At 49.6% G+C, this 18,444-nt stretch overlaps 1 protein-coding gene across 1 annotated transcript; it reads left to right on the forward strand.

Annotated features, from left to right (window-relative positions):
- The first annotated feature begins 133 nt into the window (after positions 1 to 133).
- Positions 134 to 17,205, forward strand: mknk2b (MAPK interacting serine/threonine kinase 2b). Its single transcript, XM_061237960.1, has 14 exons — positions 134 to 266; positions 1,518 to 1,731; positions 2,408 to 2,498; positions 2,915 to 3,016; positions 3,472 to 3,569; positions 7,236 to 7,315; positions 8,319 to 8,392; positions 8,545 to 8,649; positions 9,184 to 9,239; positions 9,837 to 9,932; positions 14,478 to 14,672; positions 15,802 to 15,966; positions 16,083 to 16,123; positions 16,793 to 17,205. The coding sequence occupies exons 2-14, from the start codon at positions 1,681 to 1,683 to the stop codon at positions 17,061 to 17,063; spliced, it is 1,425 nt and encodes a 474-aa protein (XP_061093944.1). The 5' UTR covers positions 134 to 266; positions 1,518 to 1,680; the 3' UTR covers positions 17,064 to 17,205.
- The last annotated feature ends 1,239 nt before the right edge of the window (positions 17,206 to 18,444 follow it).

Below are 18,444 nucleotides of genomic sequence, written 5' to 3' on the forward strand. Positions count from 1 at the left end.
CGCTTTTTTTTCATATTGAGCCAACCCCTAGCCATACGTCATTACTCATGTGATGCATGTTTTGGAGCTGAGTTTACCGTTATCGAGGCGGAGCCAAAGGGAGGGGTAGGAGGGGAAAGGACGGAGATTATATAAAGGGCTCACATCGCTCACGAACTGCTCCCTCGAACAATAGTTACCCGTCGGACTTTTCCCACGCCAACTGCAGCTTCTGAAGCAGTGGGTTCAAACGGCACTAAGGCTGGAGATACGAAGATAGCAACGGGGTAAGTTAAGAGTTGATTGAAGCTAGCTATATTTGCGAACAAATGGTTGGCTATCAACCCAAATCTGGTTTAGATAACGTTCCGTTATTTATAGCTATCTGGGATAGGCTGCAACCTACATTTGACGAGATTTCGCTAACTTGACGCTAATCTGCTAGCTCGTGTTGGGTAACTGCTTGTTTGGCAACTTTTGCGTGCTAACTCTAACAGTTGGCTGATTCGCAGTAGGATTGTTGATTCACGTTGTCTGTTTATTTTCAAAGGAATGGCTTGCTGGTATAACGTTAGTTGCGAATTGAATAACTGGCCTCTCCAGGATGTCTCTCAAACATTAGCTACCCAGGATACATTTCAACACTTCATATGATATTTCAGCATAACCATAACATGCTTGCTGATTGGCTGTTTGTAAGTTAGTTTATGTACAGAATGATTGTATGTATAGCGTGTGCAGGCAGCCTATATTTAGCTAAATGTGTCTATGCTAACTAACTTATTGAAAACGAATATTAACTTTCTTAGCTAGGATATAGTAACACATACCGCTGAATTTCTCAACTTGTGTAATATTGCCTAACTAATGTTATTTCGCTCGCTGAGTTAACTATTATTTGCTACGTCTTGCTGTAGATATAGCTAGTTGGCTGCCTAGCTAGTTCACACTACGCTACAGTCTAACGTTAGCTAGCTACCGTTAGCCAACAACTCAACATGGCTAGCTAGCGATGACGTTAGGACCACGGGCCAGATAGAACATTTCTAAATCGTGGTTAACTAGCTAAGTTCTGCTACAAGCGTTGCCTAACTCGTTTGTCTTTTAAAATAAATTATTGGGATTGCCTTTTGCGTGAATCGGATCCAGGACACGCCTTTTGAAAAAGGACGCCCTTTGTAAAATCAGAGTAACGTTACGATTTGTTGTGGCTATTTGGGAGTCTTCCATCTCTCCTTTGCAAAATGCAAACTCAGAGGCTCGTAAAACAATAAAATCACATGGCAGCTTTTGCTTTCTGATTTTGCCAATGGCAATGATGATCAAAATCTTTAACGGTTGTAGTTGGACATGTCCTGACAAGGCCCTGTTGCATTCGCTCAAGTCATTGTGTACTTGACGTCATTGGGTTTTTTGAATTTGTCAACTTAGTGATGTTTCTACCCAGCGGACTAACGTTAGACTGTTTTAGCCAACTGAATTTAAACTGGCAACATTTTCAATTTTCTAGAAGGTAACTTTCCCCCTCGTATTTTCAGGGGTCCCGTTTAAAAAAACACCTCGAACATTCTTCGTCCGGACGTCATCGGGAGCGGTTCTGCTTCTCTGAGATAATTGTATTTTATTTCGGAGCAAGTGCAGTTGTCACCCACGCCACCGTCGCCGCTGCAAACCCACCCACCAATCACGTTAAGCATAAACATGGTTCAGAATAAGATCCCCGAAGTCACTGGATTCCATCGCTCTTTCAAGGTAAGATGCCTTCTTAGTTTTCCAACACTACCCCATAGTGCTGGGTTTGATCTTGTACATGGCAGGTGTGTAACGTCGGTTTTCTTAGTCGATGACTTGTAGACTTCAGAATATACTTGCTTGCCAGCGATACAGCACACTAGTCGAGTGGGTATGCCTGCATTTGTGAAATACGAGAAGACTGAGATTGCTTAGGAAATCTGCTCAAGCGCAATTTATTTTAGTGTCGGTGACATTTGGATCATGGCAGTTTTGGGACTCTAGGCTATTGCATATAGATTTGCAACAGGAAATACATTGTACTCATCTACTCGTTCTACCTCTTACAAATGCTGCAGCTTCCTTTTCATTGCTTAATTCACAAATACTTTGAAATGAGCTCTTGAGCTAAGTCTGGCACTCCATGCATTGATACGACTACTGATATGTTGATTCTTGACCACTGCCCCATGTAAGTAAGTTAATTTCATGAATGATTAAATTAGTATGTTTGTTAAATGGTAAATTGCTCTAAAGCCCTTGGAAGATGTCGCTGTCCTGTTTTGTCTTGTTATACTCTGAAGGAGAAAGTGTTATGACCGCTTCAAGGCATCAGTAGTGGTTTTTACTGATGCTTTGGAGTGAACTTCCGCGTTTCGTTGGTACTAACGTGCACTTGTTTACATGTTTTGTTTAGGGTCAGAACCCTTTCGAGTCCAATGACTTCTCTAAAACCGACTCGCATCTCCTCGAATCAACCTTCAGTTTCGATTGCCCCACACGACCAGGTGAGCACCCTTTGCGTTTTTTTAATTTTTAATTTTTAATTTTACACTCAGTGTAGCAGAGTCAACGACGCAGTCCTGGTGCAACCACTGATGCAAGGCAGCGGATGTGTGCGCCTTCCCATCAGAGTGTCGGGTGGCCTGAGGGGCTCACGGTTCAGGATTGAGGACTCGGTCTGGCATATGTCCGTTGCCACCTCCCTCCCCCCCTCCATGATCCTTTGACAGAGGGGGGGGGATTAAGCCGGCGCAGGCCGTAGCCTTTTTGTCTGTCAGGTAGTGCAGCGTAATGACCTGGTTTTCAACTACCGGGTTTCCACCGGCGTTGCGCTTTTTATAGCAAAGCCTCCCCGCGCAGCTGTTCCTCGTCTCTCGGTCTGTAAAATGTCAAACTGTTTTTATTCTTTCTTTTTGTGTAGATATGCCTTCCAGCCAGCCTATTGACATCCCCGACGCCAAAAAGAGGAACAAGAAGAAGAAGAGGTGCCGGGCCACGGACAGTTTCTCTGGACGGTTCGAGGGTGAGTCCGGGCCTCTGCCCTACGCCTCACGCCACTCCACTCATTGACGCCGATATCTTTTCCACCCCATTGAGAAGTCCTGTACGGTACACCGGACCTGGGTCAAATGTGTGATTGTGCAGGATTCAGAGCTACTTTTGTGGTCACTTCCTGGCTGGTGATCTTGCCTGGTGCAAGTGAGCCAACCAAGAGGTCCAGATGGCAGGATTTGCACTTGTTGAAGAGCATTTCATAAGTTCCAATACACCAGGCTACCTCGTGGAAGCGTGGAAAAGTATGTGAATCCAAAAGCCATTGTGTATTTGACCCAGCTCTACAGTGCACACAGGCCACGGCTCACCAAAGGCATCGACCCCTTCAATTTCATGTTTTTCATTCCCATGGCAATGTGTATGAGGCAGATTTTTGTATCTGTAGAAATGACTAATTTTGGTGTGCATTTGCTCTATTTTTAGATGTTTATCGGCTGCAGGAGGAGATTCTGGGAGAAGGGGCGTACGCCAGAGTCCAGACCTGTATTAACCTCATCACCAATAAGGAGTACGCGGTCAAGGTAGGCTTATTATTATTATTATTATTATTTTATTTCAAGATCTCAACGGTCAGAAAATACCTCCAAGGCCATTCAGTTCAGTTCTATTTGCTTAGTGCTTTTCAAAGAAGTCAGTTGCTAAGAGTCTCTACAGAAGTTCAGCATGTAAGGGAAACAACTCCCTAGTGGCGAGAAACGCCCTCAAACAGTGGGGAGGAAGGGGGAGAGGTCTCTGGAGGAGCCGGGCTGTAGGCAGCTGGTGTGAGAGGCTGAGCCTGACGACACCGGGGGAAATGCGGCCTGATGACGCGGCTGGGCGAAAACCCCACGCGGGTTCAGCGCGGCGGCCGACTCCGGTTGCACCCTGTCGCTACTTGCGTCTGGGGCTAAACCTGTGAGCGCTGCGGAGACGCTACATTCCGTCATGTGGCGCCCCACGGCATTCTGGGCGCCGGCCACGGGCTGGGACTCGCGGCCTGAAGATGTCCCGATGCCGTCTCAGGCTGAGGTTTTCAGAGGCGCTCTGATTCATGGGGATTCTGCGGTCATCCAAAACCAACAGTTGATTAACTGGAAATGTATATTGGGCGACATTGGCTCTGGAGGTTTGAGTCACCAGCCCTAGATGTGTCTGTGTGTCCCTGAGCCAGACACCCAATTCCCAACTGCTCCTGCCGAGCTGGTGTGTGTGTGGCATTAAAGTAAGGCGTTTTGGATAAGTTTTAACGTAAATCATTTTAACAGGCATGAATCTGAATCACTTTCAGTCGCGCACACTTTCACTCTTGCCAACACACACTTTCACTGGCATGCACTTTCACACTAACACACGCTTGTTTGTTGGAGACCTTTAACAGGTGTTTATGTTCTGCACAGTTCTGTGAGAGTCCCATGGCTGCTCTTGTTTTCCTGTGGTGGGCGCTACGTGTGCTGTGCTAGCTCAGCAGAGAAACTTCCTCTAAGTTTTTTATTATTTTTTGTGTTCCTGTTTGGCCCCCACCAAAGAACTGGCCAATCGGAGCGGAGATCTGGCAATGTCCGCCCTCTCCTCTCCGCTCTCATTGGACGGCGGGGCCTGTGGTGGTAGAACACAGTGTGCTGCCAGCTGTGGCAGAACATGAAGCGAAACCAGCAGAGGTTGATGCGGGGGAGAGGTTACGACCAGCCGTGTTTACACATTTTTTTGATCCTTTTTAATACTAGCCCTGCATTTTTGTTTTCCCCAATGGGGACTGGGCTAAAGTGGATAGCACACAGATTGTTTTGTCGCAGATTCACCTCTTGCCTCATTTTCAGGCCTTAGGAGGTTTTTGTGAAATCGTTTATTTTTTTTATTTTTTTTTTTGATGGTGGCTGAAATTGCATAACCGCATTGTCCAAACGGCACTTTGGCGAATGATTTCCAATAATAAACCGTTGTCCAACCGCCACGTTAACTGGAACGCGACTGAAGGAAGCCCGCGGGTTCTAGTCGGCCGTAAACGGTCGGCGGCCATTTGCTACCTGGCCGCACGCGCCCTTGCCCGCAAACTGGGAGGCCCTGTGTTGACTCTTTCTCCACGTTTCCTGTCGAGCATTCATTAACCGCTCTCGATCTCGTTAACCTTTCACGTTAACCCTCCTGTGAAAAAAAAAAAAAAAAAAAAAAAACCCTTCCGTCTTCACGGGTTATTGAAGGTCACGGGAACGTTTTCTGGACTCTGGCGCGAGGCTGGGCCTTGCCGCGCCCCCTAGCCCTTATCTCAGCCGCTGTGGGATCTGGATACCGCCGCGCCGGCCTTCCTTGGCGGTCGGGCGGGTTTAGCGAGCGTCGCGGCTACCGCTAGCCTTCCCGCAGAGCTCTTGAGGGGGGCCGAGCCGCGGCTCGGAGGGGGGGGGCTAGCCGCCGAGGCGCGGGGGTCAGTTTGGGTTGTGAGGGGGCTCGGCGAACACACACCAGATGTCTCTCTTACCCCTCCACCCCCAGCAGGTGGGTCAGGGAGGGGGGGAGGGGGGGAAAGCGTCACAATAAGAGTTAAAGGGTGGGGGTGGGGGAATGTCTGACTGGCCTGCTCTACGGCTGGGCTGGGGGGGAGGGCGGTGGTCTGTGATTTAAAGACCCTGATTGATTTACAGACCTGCAATGCGAGTCCATAGGGGCCTCCCTCCTGCAACCCCCACCCCTACCCCCGCTCCCCAAGCTTTCTATTCAAGCCGCAGTGGAGATTTATATCCACCGCAGACGCAAGGTTTCCCCCCCCCCCCGCCTTCCCCCCAACAAACACCATTCTGTCTCCGAAGCAGGGCTGTAAAACAACCAGAACGATCTCATCGCCCCAGCGAGGGACAGATTTCCCCTCCCTCCCCCCTCCCCCCACCTCCTATTCTCCACTGATCCACTTGATTTAGAGCCTGCCTCTGAAAGGGGGGATTGCACTGTGCCACTAGCAGCCCTGGACCCTGCTCTAAGCCCCTGAACTTAAACAAAGGGCCGGCGGGAACCGGCGTTGGGCTCGTTAAAGATTTATCAGCGGGTGTGCGCTAATTAAAAGAGCAGCAGCCGTCTGTGGCTGGGTGGCTGGGGGGCTGGGGGGGTCGATATTCGGGGGGGGGGGGTCCTCAGTATTGGACGCATTGAGACGTCGGCAGTAGCAGTAGCAGTGGTTAAATTCGCCGCTGACTGATGTCGGTCCTACGGTGCTAATGCAACGCTAGCGCCCATTCACACCCTGTGTGTGCGAGCTAATCCCTGCTCACATGTTTGCCCCGTATTTTTTTAAAGGGCCAGGCTAATGCAGCCGCTAGAGGGGACAATGCGCTTCTCAGGCCCAGGGGATGTTGGTGGTGGGAAATGCAGGCCTCTGTTTATTTTCTTAATGCGTTAGCCGCTAACCTCTCCCCGCTAAGAGACCTCCCGGTCTGTTTGTCTGCGTTGGGTGTTTGCGTTAAGGGTCTGATTTTGCTCCGAGTGGTGCTTCCTGCAAGTGAAGAATGACGTGGTAGCGACTTATCCCCTTGTCTTTCCTTAATCTTTCCGTTTGAGATTAGAGTATAGGTTGCCCCTTTTCTACGTAAGCTATATTTAGGCAGGCAAAGCCTTCATTTTGTTCCCATTCGCCTCTTGGGGCGTGGGGGAGAATGCAAGCCTGCTACTGCTGTACTGAAGTAGGTTAGGACACTGTTCCTGGAAACCGATTGGGTTTGGAAAGCGTGCTTGTGGGGTGGAGGGTGTAATTTCATACCTAACCAGGCTGACGCCCTTTCTTTGGCTGAACCTGAAGGCTGACATTATAATCTCCCCTTGCCCCCTGGAAGTTCTTTGAGGAAATGTGACATTTAGGATTCCTGAAGAGGTGAGGGTCTGGTTGAGGCTGCAGACTGTACAGGAAGCTACTCTGTTTGGCCAGTTGGTTGACATGCTCTCTTATTGACCTGTTTCTGCATGCATACCTGATTGTCTCACTGACCCAATTCTTAGTAGATTGAGGATGATACTAGTTCAGTTGCAGTGCATTGCTGAAGGCCCTCCTGGGAATTGAACCAGCAACCTCCTCAGTTACAAGCCGTGTGTGTGTGTGTGTGTGTGTGTGTGTGTGTGTGTGTGTGTGTGTGTGTGTGTGTGTGTGTGTGTGTGTGTGTGTGTGTGTGTGTGTGTGTGTGTGTGTGTGTGTGTGTTCTCTGAGCCTGATTGTGGCCTGTGTGTTTCAGATCATCGATAAGAGGCCGGGACATAGCCGAAGCCGCGTCTTCAGGGAGGTGGAGATGCTGTACCAGTGCCAGGGTCACAGGTAGGCCCCCAGCGCGCGCACACACAGCTTGCATGCTAAAATAGACCAATTTGGCATTGCATTGCCTTCATTTAGCAGCCCAGGGTGGCTAGCAGTGAGTGAGGTATACAAAACCTTCTAGACACGGCTAGCCGCACTTTTACACCTTGTCTGTGCAAATGTCTTACCGAACAATGCTAACAGACTCAGGTCCACATAGTCAATGACAATCAATATATGTTACAGTCTAGGCCAGGGGTCGGCAACCCTGGTCCTGGAGAGCCGCAGGGTGTGCTGGCTTTCGTTGTTACTTGGCATTAATTGATCAATGAAAGCCGTTGATTACACAGTTAACTCACCTCGTCTGGGTTCTTGGGTCTGAATCGGTTGCTTATTTTAAGGTGGAGACGAAAGCCAGCACACTCTGCGGCTCTCCAGGACCAGGGTTGCCGACCCCTGCTCTAGGCCCATATTGAATTGTTAAATATAATGTTAAATAAACTGGTATGCGGTTTTAAAGTGACTCTCTAGCAACGCAGTCGTCTGCTGTGAGTCCCAGACTCTGTTTGGCTGCTGACCTCGATCACATGCAGAAATAGACTCAGGGTGATGAGTGCTGTTGCTAAGTTGAGACCAGACGGGAGATTTATATGCATGCTAATTCATGCATGCTCTGCATGTGACCGAAATGGAGCGCAGATGCCATTGATCGCCATTCTTTCATAACGCCATCTATGCAGTGCAGTAGCTTTTGTCTTTAACCCTTTGAGGAGTAGGGTTTATTTGGAATGTTCCAAGTCACTGTTCTAGAACTCCATTGCAATGATCAGTAGTGATTGTGACATCAGCATTAGATTGTTCAGTTAAGAACATTCTAATCGCATATTTGTGACTTAAAGGGTTAAAACTGCTCAAATGAATCTGTTTAGTATTGGTTTGCCCCAAAGTAATGTTTAACAGGCTGGCTAGTTAGTGAATGCGTATATAACACCCAGCTTTTTTTTCTTTTTGTATTCTGCCACAGAAACATCCTGGAACTGGTAGAGTTCTTTGAAGAAGAAGATAAATTTTATCTGGTGTTTGAAAAGCTGAGAGGAGGTGAGAATCCTTCAGACGAGTCACCCGATACCTCTCGCCCTACTAAATGAGCTTTTGATATGCATGGGGATTTAAGTGAGGCGGGGCGCCGTTTCTTGTTAAAGGAATCAGACTTTTGCGGTTAACTGTGAACACTGTCGTCTCTCGCAAAGGCTCCATTTTGGCTCACATCCACAAGAGACGGCACTTTAACGAACAGGAAGCCAGCGTGGTGGTGCAGGACATCGCCAGTGCGCTCCACTTCCTGCATAACAAAGGTGAGCTCCACGCCCCCGCGGAGGCTGGGTGATGTCGGCTGAACGAGGGACTCTTTGGGGGTGGGATGTTTTTTTTGTTATGTGGCCCAGGCATCGGCTACTCGAGGGCCGATAACTGCTGGTTTTCAGCCCTCCCTTTACCTGCCATTCACGTGTGAAGACAGTCTGGACAAAGGGAGCCAGGGCTGTATTTGGATGGGCCACAGCTGATTATCCCTCATGTAGCCTCTGTTTTACAGTATTTAAAATGAATAGGCTGTAAAGAAAATGTGAAACCAATTTAAAATAAATACATTTTTGAAATGTAAGGCGCCCAATTGGGTGGTGTGAATATCTGCTTGTAGTAGTCAAGCTAAATGTCAGTAACATCCATGCTCAGGCTTATGAGACGGAAGCTGAGCAGTTCTGCTTATGAAGTGTCTGCATGGGGCCTGGCTTCCCCTGCCACACCTCGCGCCCCTCTCCCCCTGATTCGGGGAGTCGCGAGAAGGCGCGTTTCCGCCCTCCTCATGTCCTGTTCTGTCTCCCCTGCAGGAATGGCGCACAGAGACCTGAAGCCTGAGAACATCCTGTGTGAGCAGGAAGACCGGGTAAGTGCTCGCTACTCCAGGGAAAAGTGTGGCGTAGCGGTTAGCGAACTGGACTAGTAACCCAAAGGTTTGGGTTTGAGTGACAATTTTAATGTCAGTTACAGAAAGAAACGCGCTCAACTAAGTGTGTGAAATGTACCATGCTGGTCCTACAAACCGTATAAAGTTGACTCGATTTTAATATAGCCTCGAGAAAGGCTTAGTAAAATATTCATCTGTATGATTTGCGTGTATGTGAAAAATGTTGTCTTTGTAACTTGGGGTTGAAAGTGCCTGAAGTTTTAAAAAAATGCCAGTGGAATGCAAAAGGTGTGTTCGGTTGTTTTGTTAGTTTAAGATCGAGTTTTGCGTGGGTGAGGAGCTCTACACTACTCGTAAGATAAGGCTTTCTCCCGCTCAGAGGAAAAATGACTAGGCGCACGTTTCTGTGAATGTCTCGTTATCTTATCCTTACGGAGAAGTGTGCTGTAAACGGCGCCGAACTTTGGATTGTCTACTACATTAAAGTTGTGCTCAAGTTGAAAATGTTTTGATGAAAGCAGTTCATTTAAATTTTAATGTGTGGTTGTGTTGCTGACTGTTAAATGTCTTCCACAGATCTCGCCCGTGAAGATTTGTGATTTCGACCTGGGAAGTGGCATCAAGCTGAACAGTGACAGCTCTCCCATCTCCACTCCTGAGCTCCTGACTCCGGTAAGTGTGTGTGTTGTGTGTGTTGTGTGTGTTGTGTGTGTTGTGTGTGTTGTGTGTGTTGTGTGTGTTGTGTGTGTTGTGTGTGTTGTGTGTGTTGTGTGTGTGTTGTGTGTGTGTTGTGTGTGTGTTGTGTGTGTGTTGTGTGTGTGTTGTGTTGTGTGTGTGTTGTGTGTGTGTTGTGTGTGTGTGTGTTGTGTGTGTTGTGTGTGTTGTGTGTGTTGTGTGTGTGTGTGTGTGTTGTGTGTGTGTGAGCGCACCCTCATGTGACAGTGTTTCAGCTTGTATGGTCAACACATTATTGGGACTCATGTAAACATTGTGGGGACATGGTTATTTACCTGGGAAGGTCCCTGATAGGGAGTAACTACAGTAATTAGTCATTCACACACCCTGGACGTTCCTCTGCTTCGGATAAGCCGTGCATTTTTACAGTGCCATTTCCTTATCGACGCCTACTTGTTCACGAGGTATTGGCCGAGCCGAGGTGGTTTCACCCGAGCAAAGCCGTCCGATTGGCAGAGAAAGCGCATGTGTCCGGGGTCAAGGACATGGCTTTTGTTTGTTTTTCTCCTTTAGCGAGCGGGAGCGGTTCGGGAATTGGTCACGACCGTCGCTCCCCTTGTTCTGCCTCCTTATCTGGGATTCCTTATCCGAGGCGGTGGTGCGATTGTGGCGTTTTGAGGGTTTTACGGTTTATCGTTCCCGAGGATGTGGGCGGGAAGGATTCCGTGCGGAATGCCGGGGGGTTATACCCGGAACGCCGGTGCGTTATCCTCAGCGCTGAGACGAGTATTCCGACTCGAGCTTCCTGGAGCTCGGCCAGGCGATTCCCAGACGGACGGGAGCAGGTGATGCGGACTGACCGATCGAGCTCGGGAGGAAACCGGGGGGTTTTTGGGGGGGGGGGGGGGGGGGAGGTCGGGGGGGTTGAGTGCCTGGTGGGCCCCTGTCTGGTTTTAGCAGCTGGCTGGTGAGCTATTCTATGCATTGGGTTAGGGGGGGGTATTTCTGGGTTGGGTCGTAAAGAGGCCGAAGGGCTCACGTGTTTAGTCTGTGGCGGCCGGGGTGCTGTGGGGGGCCACAGGACGGGCAAGTCTTCTCTGCAAGCGGGGACATGACCGCCTCCATCGTCACGGTCCCATTTTAGGAACTGGCCGCACGCTCTTGCCTAACGACCAGTTTCGGTATCGGGTGGTCTGTGTGGGGAATTTTGTCGCCACCCGGTGAAAGTCCCTCATTCTTTGAGGTTTTGGAACAGTAGACCCTTAAACATTTGACATTTTAGGGTGAGTTCATCCTGGGATTTGTGGTTTATGAAATGGCCTTTCCAGGTTTAGCTAGTAAACTTCAATTGTCTGAGTTAATGCCCCCCTTCCACATCAAACGTCCTGTGGTCTGCTTACCACAAAAAAAAAAACCCTGCGTTTCTCCAGAAAATGATTCCCAAAGATTACTCTTATAACACCGATAATATAGCTGCTTGTGCCTAAACTCTACAGTGACAGCACTGAGAATTGCACACAAAACCTTCCAGTTAGAAGTCGCGTTCCTTTACACCAGACTGCCGTCCATAAGTGTGAACGGGGTTGGTCCAAATCCAAAGATAAACATCTTTTTATCTTTTTATCTATTTCTATATTTATCTTATCGGCTTCTTATCAACATCAGCGATAGCACAGCAATGTTACTTAATCCCGGCCTGTTTGCCTGCCTTTCGCCCCTCCCCCTCGGTCACCGAGTTCTGCAAGTCTGCATTTTTCCCTTCCCCTTTGTTTTCATGTTACAAAGGCTGCTGGGCAAGAGACGGGAGTCTTCTGTACCCTCCCTAGCAACTGCCTTCTGATTGGCTGAGGGGAGGAGGGGAGGGGTTCACTGGAATGAAGCCCTCCTACCTCTGCTCTGGTCTTTTTTTTTTTTTCTTTTTTTTTTTAAGCACAGGTTTCTCATTTTCTCTCCCTTTGTACCCATGTGTGTGTGTATGTTAAAGGGCCCTAGTATAACAGCTTGTATTTGTTGGTAGCTGGCTCTCGCAGATCGTTCTCGGAAGTGTTGGGTTATTTGGGGGCTTCTGAGAACTGGGTGAACGCGGCTTCCTGCCAGTGTACACAGCGGTGCATGGGTGAGCTGTGGAAGCAGCTGTACAGTTGTGTGTGTGTGTGTGTGTGTGAGCGTCTGTGCTTGTGTGTGTGTATGTGTCTAGGGAAATTCCAGTACACACTCTGCCTGTGCTACAGGTGTGATACAGATCCGGGAATAAACGCCGTCTCCGGTCACATGACCCCGTGTGGGCAGACTGGTCACATGACCCTGTGTGGGCTGACTGGTCACATGGGTGTAAAAGCCCCGGGCCTCGTTTACATGAACGCGCTTCTGTCAGATCAGAGCTGGAGACGGCAGACTGATGCAAGCGCTGAAGGACCTTGCGTCTGCATGCAACATGACTTTGCATAGACTGGCATCCTTATCTGCCTCCTTATCTCGCAGCGCTCTAGGCAACAGTCACTTGCACTCGTAATGTTTTTGGGTTGGAGAATAGAAGCTTTCTGAAACACAACCTTCAACTGGTAGTTTTCTGTATAAGTGCGAGTTGAGGCCCAAGCTTAATCCTTTGAGGAGTAGGATTTTCTTGGAATGTTTTTTCAGAAATCTGAGCCAGTGTTCTAGAACTCACATTTGCTTTGTTATTAGAAGAAGTGATTGTTACATCGTTAGAATGTTCAGCTAAGAGCATTCTAATCACGTTTGTGACCTCACACCTTAAAGGGCTGATCTCCTTTTGTCTTTTTTAATGCCCTGATTTTGCCTCGTGTGAGTGTGAGTGTGAGTGTGAGTGTGAGTGTGAGTGTGAGTGTGAGTGTGAGTGTGAGTGTGAGTGTGAGTGTGAGTGTGAGTGTTGGGAGGGGCTGGCCGGCTAGCTGGCAGGCAGCAGTGTGGAGGTGGGGGGTTGGGGAAGGGGAAAGGGGAAAGGGGAGTTATCCAGCAACAGTGGGGTGCTTTGTGCGATTGTCTTGAGATTCCTGCACTGCGAAATTACATTACATAAATGTGCAGGGAGGCGGAGCCAGGCGACAGCTGGGTCGGCAGCTCACAAAGGAGGCTAGCTGTGCAAACAGGGAGAGACTCACTGCCCCCTTTCTGTGCTCCTTTCTTTAAACCTCTTTATGCTTCTGGAATGTGTAATTTATATTTCAGAGAGAAAAAAACCCCCAGAGATTTAAAAGCTTGTCAGAGGTGGAGACTTTTGTCAGTTATGCCCAGTTAGGTTTGTGGTGTTGTTTTTATGGGCATCATGATTGTTTATGGTGTGTGTTGTGTGTGTATTGCCACTTATCTGAAATCCCCTCTCAGAATTGGCTGCTTTCCAGGATAATAGATAACCCCTTGGCCCACGGTTCTGTTGAATTTACACTTCTGAAACCTCTGGAAAGTTTCTGGCTCGTGTAATGAATGCACAGTCAGTCTCTGGTGTGTATTTGTTGAATTTCTCAAACCTGACCTCAAATTTCAGCCATGAGTGTTTACTCTGCGCTTGAACCGGTTTGACCCCACTGCGGATGGGAGTTTTTCTGGGTTATGTAAGTGTGTGTGTGTGTGTGTGTGTGTGTGTGTGTGTGTGTGTGTGTGTGTGTGTGTGGGGCGTCACACGATCCTCCCCTCCGACTGGGAGGGCAGCTTCAGGCCGTGTTCTGACGCTCGTTGGCAGCCGGGGTGTTTGAATTGGATCGGGCTCCAGAACCGAGCCGCGGTGTTTTTCCTCAGGAGAGGATCACGGGACTGTGGGGTTGCGGGAAGGGCGGTGGGGCATGGGGCATAAGGCCGGGACATTGGCTGACTTTGTTCTCTATCCCCCTCCCCCTCTCCCTCCTCCTCCCCCCTTCGATCTCTCCGACTCCCCTTATCCTCCACCCTCTTTTCCTCTCCACTTTCTCACCTCTCCCCCTCTCTCTCTCGCTTTCCTCTGCTCCCTCCTGCACCCCCTCTGTCTTTTTTCTCTCCATCTCTATCCATATTTATTGCTCTTCTCTCCCTCTCACCTCTTTCCATCTATTGCTTTCTAGATCTCTTCCCCCCCCCCCTCCCCCTCTCCTTTCCCTATTTCCTACCTTACCCCCCTTCTCCCTCTCATCTACTCTCCTGCACTCTCTCTGTATTGTTCATCTATCTTCATTACCGGCTCTCCTTGCCTGCACCTCTCTCTCTGTCTCTCTCTGTATATATTTATTGCCCTTGTCCCTGTTCTGTATCTCAACCCCCCCTCCCCTCTCTCTCTTTTATTCACATTCAAAAGGCTTTATTTGCTTGCCGATGATGTAACTTATGTTGCCAAAGCACAGGAAAGAACATACACTGTTGAACACAGGACCGTGCACATGCACAGTTTACCGACAATATAGGCCTACCAAAATATGCTCACTGGCCGTCCCTGTGTTGACGGCAAGCTAACATAATTTGCCGCTAGCCTTTTAAGCTATGCGTTGTTTTGTGTTCTCCTGAGTTAGAGTAGATGTTTAACCCCGCTCCTCCTCCTCCTCTCTCCTCCTGCAGTGCGGCTCGGCGGAGTACATGGCCCCGGAGGTGGTGGAGGCGTTCAGCGAGGAGGCCAGCATGTACGATAAGCGCTGTGACCTGTGGAGCCTGGGCGTCATCCTCTACATCATGCTGAGCGGCTACCCGCCCTTCGTGGGGCGCTGCGGGGACGACTGCGGCTGGGAGTGGGGCCAGCCCTGCCACGCCTGCCAGGTGAGGGTCCCGTCCCCAAACCAGCGCGCGAGGGGGCTAGTGCTCCAAACCCAGCGCACGAGGGGCCTGCTGCCACGAAACCAGGGTGTAAGGAGAGATACTGTTCTAATCCCACCCCAAAAGCAGTGCACAAGGGGTCTACTGCTCCAAAATCAGGGTATAAGGGGGCTCCTGTTTCAATCCCACCCCAAAAGCAGGGTGCAAGGGGTCTATTGTTCTAATCCTCCTGAAAAAACCTGCACGTAAGGGGCCTACTGTCCCAATACCACCTGGAAAAACCAACATGTAAGGGGACTACTTTTCCAATCCCTCCTAAAAAAAATTAAAAAAAATAAATAAAAAACCAAGCATGTAAGGGACACACACACACACGCACACACACAGGTCCCCTGCTGGGCCACCTGTTAAGCTGTATGTTAAGAATCTGAAGTGGCTTCGTTTCTGTCTGGCCCCGACGTGTGATCAGCGCCGTGATGAGCAGCAGCAGCTGACGGCCACTTCAGAGGCAAACACATTCTCGCCTGTGCTCTCCTGGGCCCGTAAACGGTCTGTAAACAGTCTGTAAACAGTGCATCTGTCCACTGCGCTCTCCTGGGCCCGTAAACAGTCTGTAAACACTAACTGTTCTCTGGGCTGCAGCAGCGAGGGCCAGAGAACGGGAGAGGTTACGGACTGGGGAGAGAAGGGAGGGAGTGTTGAAATAAATAAAATCTCGACTCAATCATTGCGTGTCGTACGCTGTGCAGTTTGCCAAAAGAGGAAGAATGGCTTTGTAGGTTTTCTTGCAAGATGAGCGGCTGTTGCCAAATTGCGAAGTCGAGAGTATTTCGCACGTCGTCCAGATCGCCAAAATATGTCCTTTCTCTTGTCCTTTTTTTGAGCTTTCAATTTCATTACATTCTGTTAATTTACAACCACTTGGAGGAAGGTCTCGTCCAGGGTGGCTAAAAACAAGAATGTCAGCTTGGCACGGTCTGTCTGTAGACATTCAATTCGGCATTTATCCGAAGGACGTGACGTCCTTTATGTAAACGGGCAGTATTTCTAGAGTCTGCCAGGATTTCGGTGATCGGAAAAATGTAATTCTGTATGTAATTTTGAGGGATTTTTTCCCTGTTTCTTCCCGCAGAACATGCTGTTCGAGAGCATCCAGGAGGGGAAGTACGAGTTCCCCGAGAAGGACTGGGCTCACATCTCCCCCAGTGCCAAAGACCTCATCTCCAAACTGCTGGTGCGGGACGCCAAGAACCGGCTGAGCGCGGCCCAGGTGCTGCAGCACCCCTGGGTGCAGGGGGTGAGTTCAAGGGGGTGGCCTCCCGCGGGACGTCCCGGTCGGGAATATGCGCTTTTTACCCGGGCCCTGTTTAATGGCCGTCCCAGCTAACCTGTCTCCTGTGTGCTCTGTTTTAGGGGGCTCCCAACACCTCCCCGACGTCTATACTACTGCAGAGGTGAGTGCCCTGTACCCTTTGTGGTCTGGAAGGAAGTGGGTGTATCGCTTATCAAAGAAGCCTGTTACGGCTGGTCCCACTGGCATTGGGTTTATACTTCATACATTAAATATATTTTTAATAAAACAATGACCGCAGTCTGTCGGGCGTCATTGTAACATTGTTCATGAACGTTACGATGTCGCCCAGTTCTACAAGGTCAAGTGACTGAATATGAATCAGCCTTTTGTTTGGCCCGAGATGTCTCTGTCTGTGTCTGACATTGGGAAGTTGCAGGTAGTGATTTGGTCTCTCGTAATCCGATTGGTTCTAGCAAATCTTAGCAAGTTCAGTTCTAGTTCAGAGGCCGAGTTGGCTCGAATAGTGCATGAGGTTATGATTCCTCAGAAGTAGCAAATGACCAGTTGTTTCTTGGCAATTCGCATCCAAAAAAACTCCTCCCTCAGCAGAAGGGCCAGGCCGGCCCTGCCCGGCTAATGCTCACGGTACAGTAAGGCTACTGTAAGGCTATGAGTCAGACCGATGAGGCTGCCGGTGTATTCAGGGCCTTCTCGTAATGGGAGAGCGGATGCAGAAGAACAGTTATAGGGGTGAGCAGGGGGGTGATGAAATGTGACCCTTCTCCCTTTTTTTAACCCCTCCTCTCCCTCTCTCCTCGGTCCCGTGCAGGAACAGCAACGTGAAGGACCTGGGCGTGTTCGCGGGCCAGGCGGTGGCAGTGAACCGGCAGCTGGCGGAGCGGGAGGAGGAGGAGCAGCAGCAGGCCCCGCCCGTGGTGGTGGCGGCGGCCCCCTCCTGCTCCGTGCGCCTCTCCCCGCCCTCGGGCTCCCGGCTGGCCCGCCGCCGGCAGAGGAGCAGCCTCCTGAAGGGGGCGCCGGTGTCCGCCTCCGAGCTCCGCCAGCTCCTCGCTCCCCTGGTCATCGTGGGGGACTGTGCCTGAGCAATCGCCTAAACCCCCTCCCCCTCAGGATTCCCCCCCCCTCCCCAAATGAGCTCCCCGTCTCCCCAACACCCCCTCCCAACTGGCTTCTCAGTCACACCCAAGGACCCCCCCCCTTGCACCCCCCCCCAATTCTGCAATTTGCCTCCTGCTGCGGCAGAACCACAAAAGCACATTTACCTGGACATGTGACCAAAACCTCCGGGTCAATGGTTGGGATCTGGTGGGGGGTGTTTGGGGGTTTGTTGGGGGACTGATGGGGAGAGGGGGGGGGGGGTGGTGGTGTAGTTTTTTTGTGCAATCGAAGGGAGAAGGAAAACTACAACAACAAAAACCACGAACTCAAACACCAAAGGACAGACCCGTTTGTGCTGCTTCCACGTGCGAGTGGATCCACTGTGAATTTCAATGACTTTGGAGGAGGGGGGGAAAAAAACAAACAAAAACAAAGCAAGTTTAACACAAACGCATCAGGAATGTTCTCGCCTGTTTGTATCTGCGTGAACGCTGCCCCCGTAGGCAGATGCGTACGGGCTTATGCAATCGCTGTGACGAAGGTTATCGTTTCCGAATTTACTCAGCAGGGAACCGAGACTGTCGGTGCCCGTTTGACGATAACGTCGCATTGCTGGGACTTTTATTTTTCTTATTTCAAATTTATTTTTATTTTTTTTACCCACTTGCAATTCCTACACTTATATACAGAAGTTTCTCTGCTACACACAGAAGCCCCTCAGACTGTACTATAGACCATTACTCTACAGTGTAATTAAGCTTATCCAACGTTCCCCTTTTACAAAGGGGAGGTTTCTAAATTATTTTTTTTACCAAAAAAAAATAAAAAGCGTATTTCGATTGAGCCCCGTTTCCCTCGAGTTAACAGCTTTACGTGGGGAATCAGACACTCGGGTTCCTTGTCATCACACCAGGGTGCCCGCGTTGTCCTGGCAACAGCGGGGGTGGGGGGGCGCCTGGGTGTCTCACAACCTCAGGATCCAAAGCTCGAGAGAATTCCAGGGCTGGTCGGGTATCACAAACCAATGTGCACGTCTGTCCTGTGAAGAATCCTCTACGTTTTCTTCAGCTGGCGAGGGAAAGCTATCGTAAGCCAGAGAGCTGTTGATTTTTGGATTTCATCGAGCGTTTTAAATTACGATCCGCTTTTCCTTACCAGTCGAGCATGGGTTTGGCAGGTTTTTTTGGTCCTCCTTGGCCTTGTTTTGGTAAATATTCAAATATTTATCAAAGTTGACCAAAAAAAAGCCAATCTGAAGCGTTTGTCTTTTTTTATTTTAATTCAATTACATTTTTTTGGATTTTTAAAAGTTTCTGTCCCAGCATTGAGGCCACCTGCGACTCCGGTCTTCCAGGGAGACACTTT

Source organism: Conger conger, chromosome 4 (genome assembly GCF_963514075.1).
Source record: "Conger conger chromosome 4, fConCon1.1, whole genome shotgun sequence".
NCBI classification, from domain to species: Eukaryota; Metazoa; Chordata; class Actinopteri; order Anguilliformes; family Congridae; genus Conger; species Conger conger.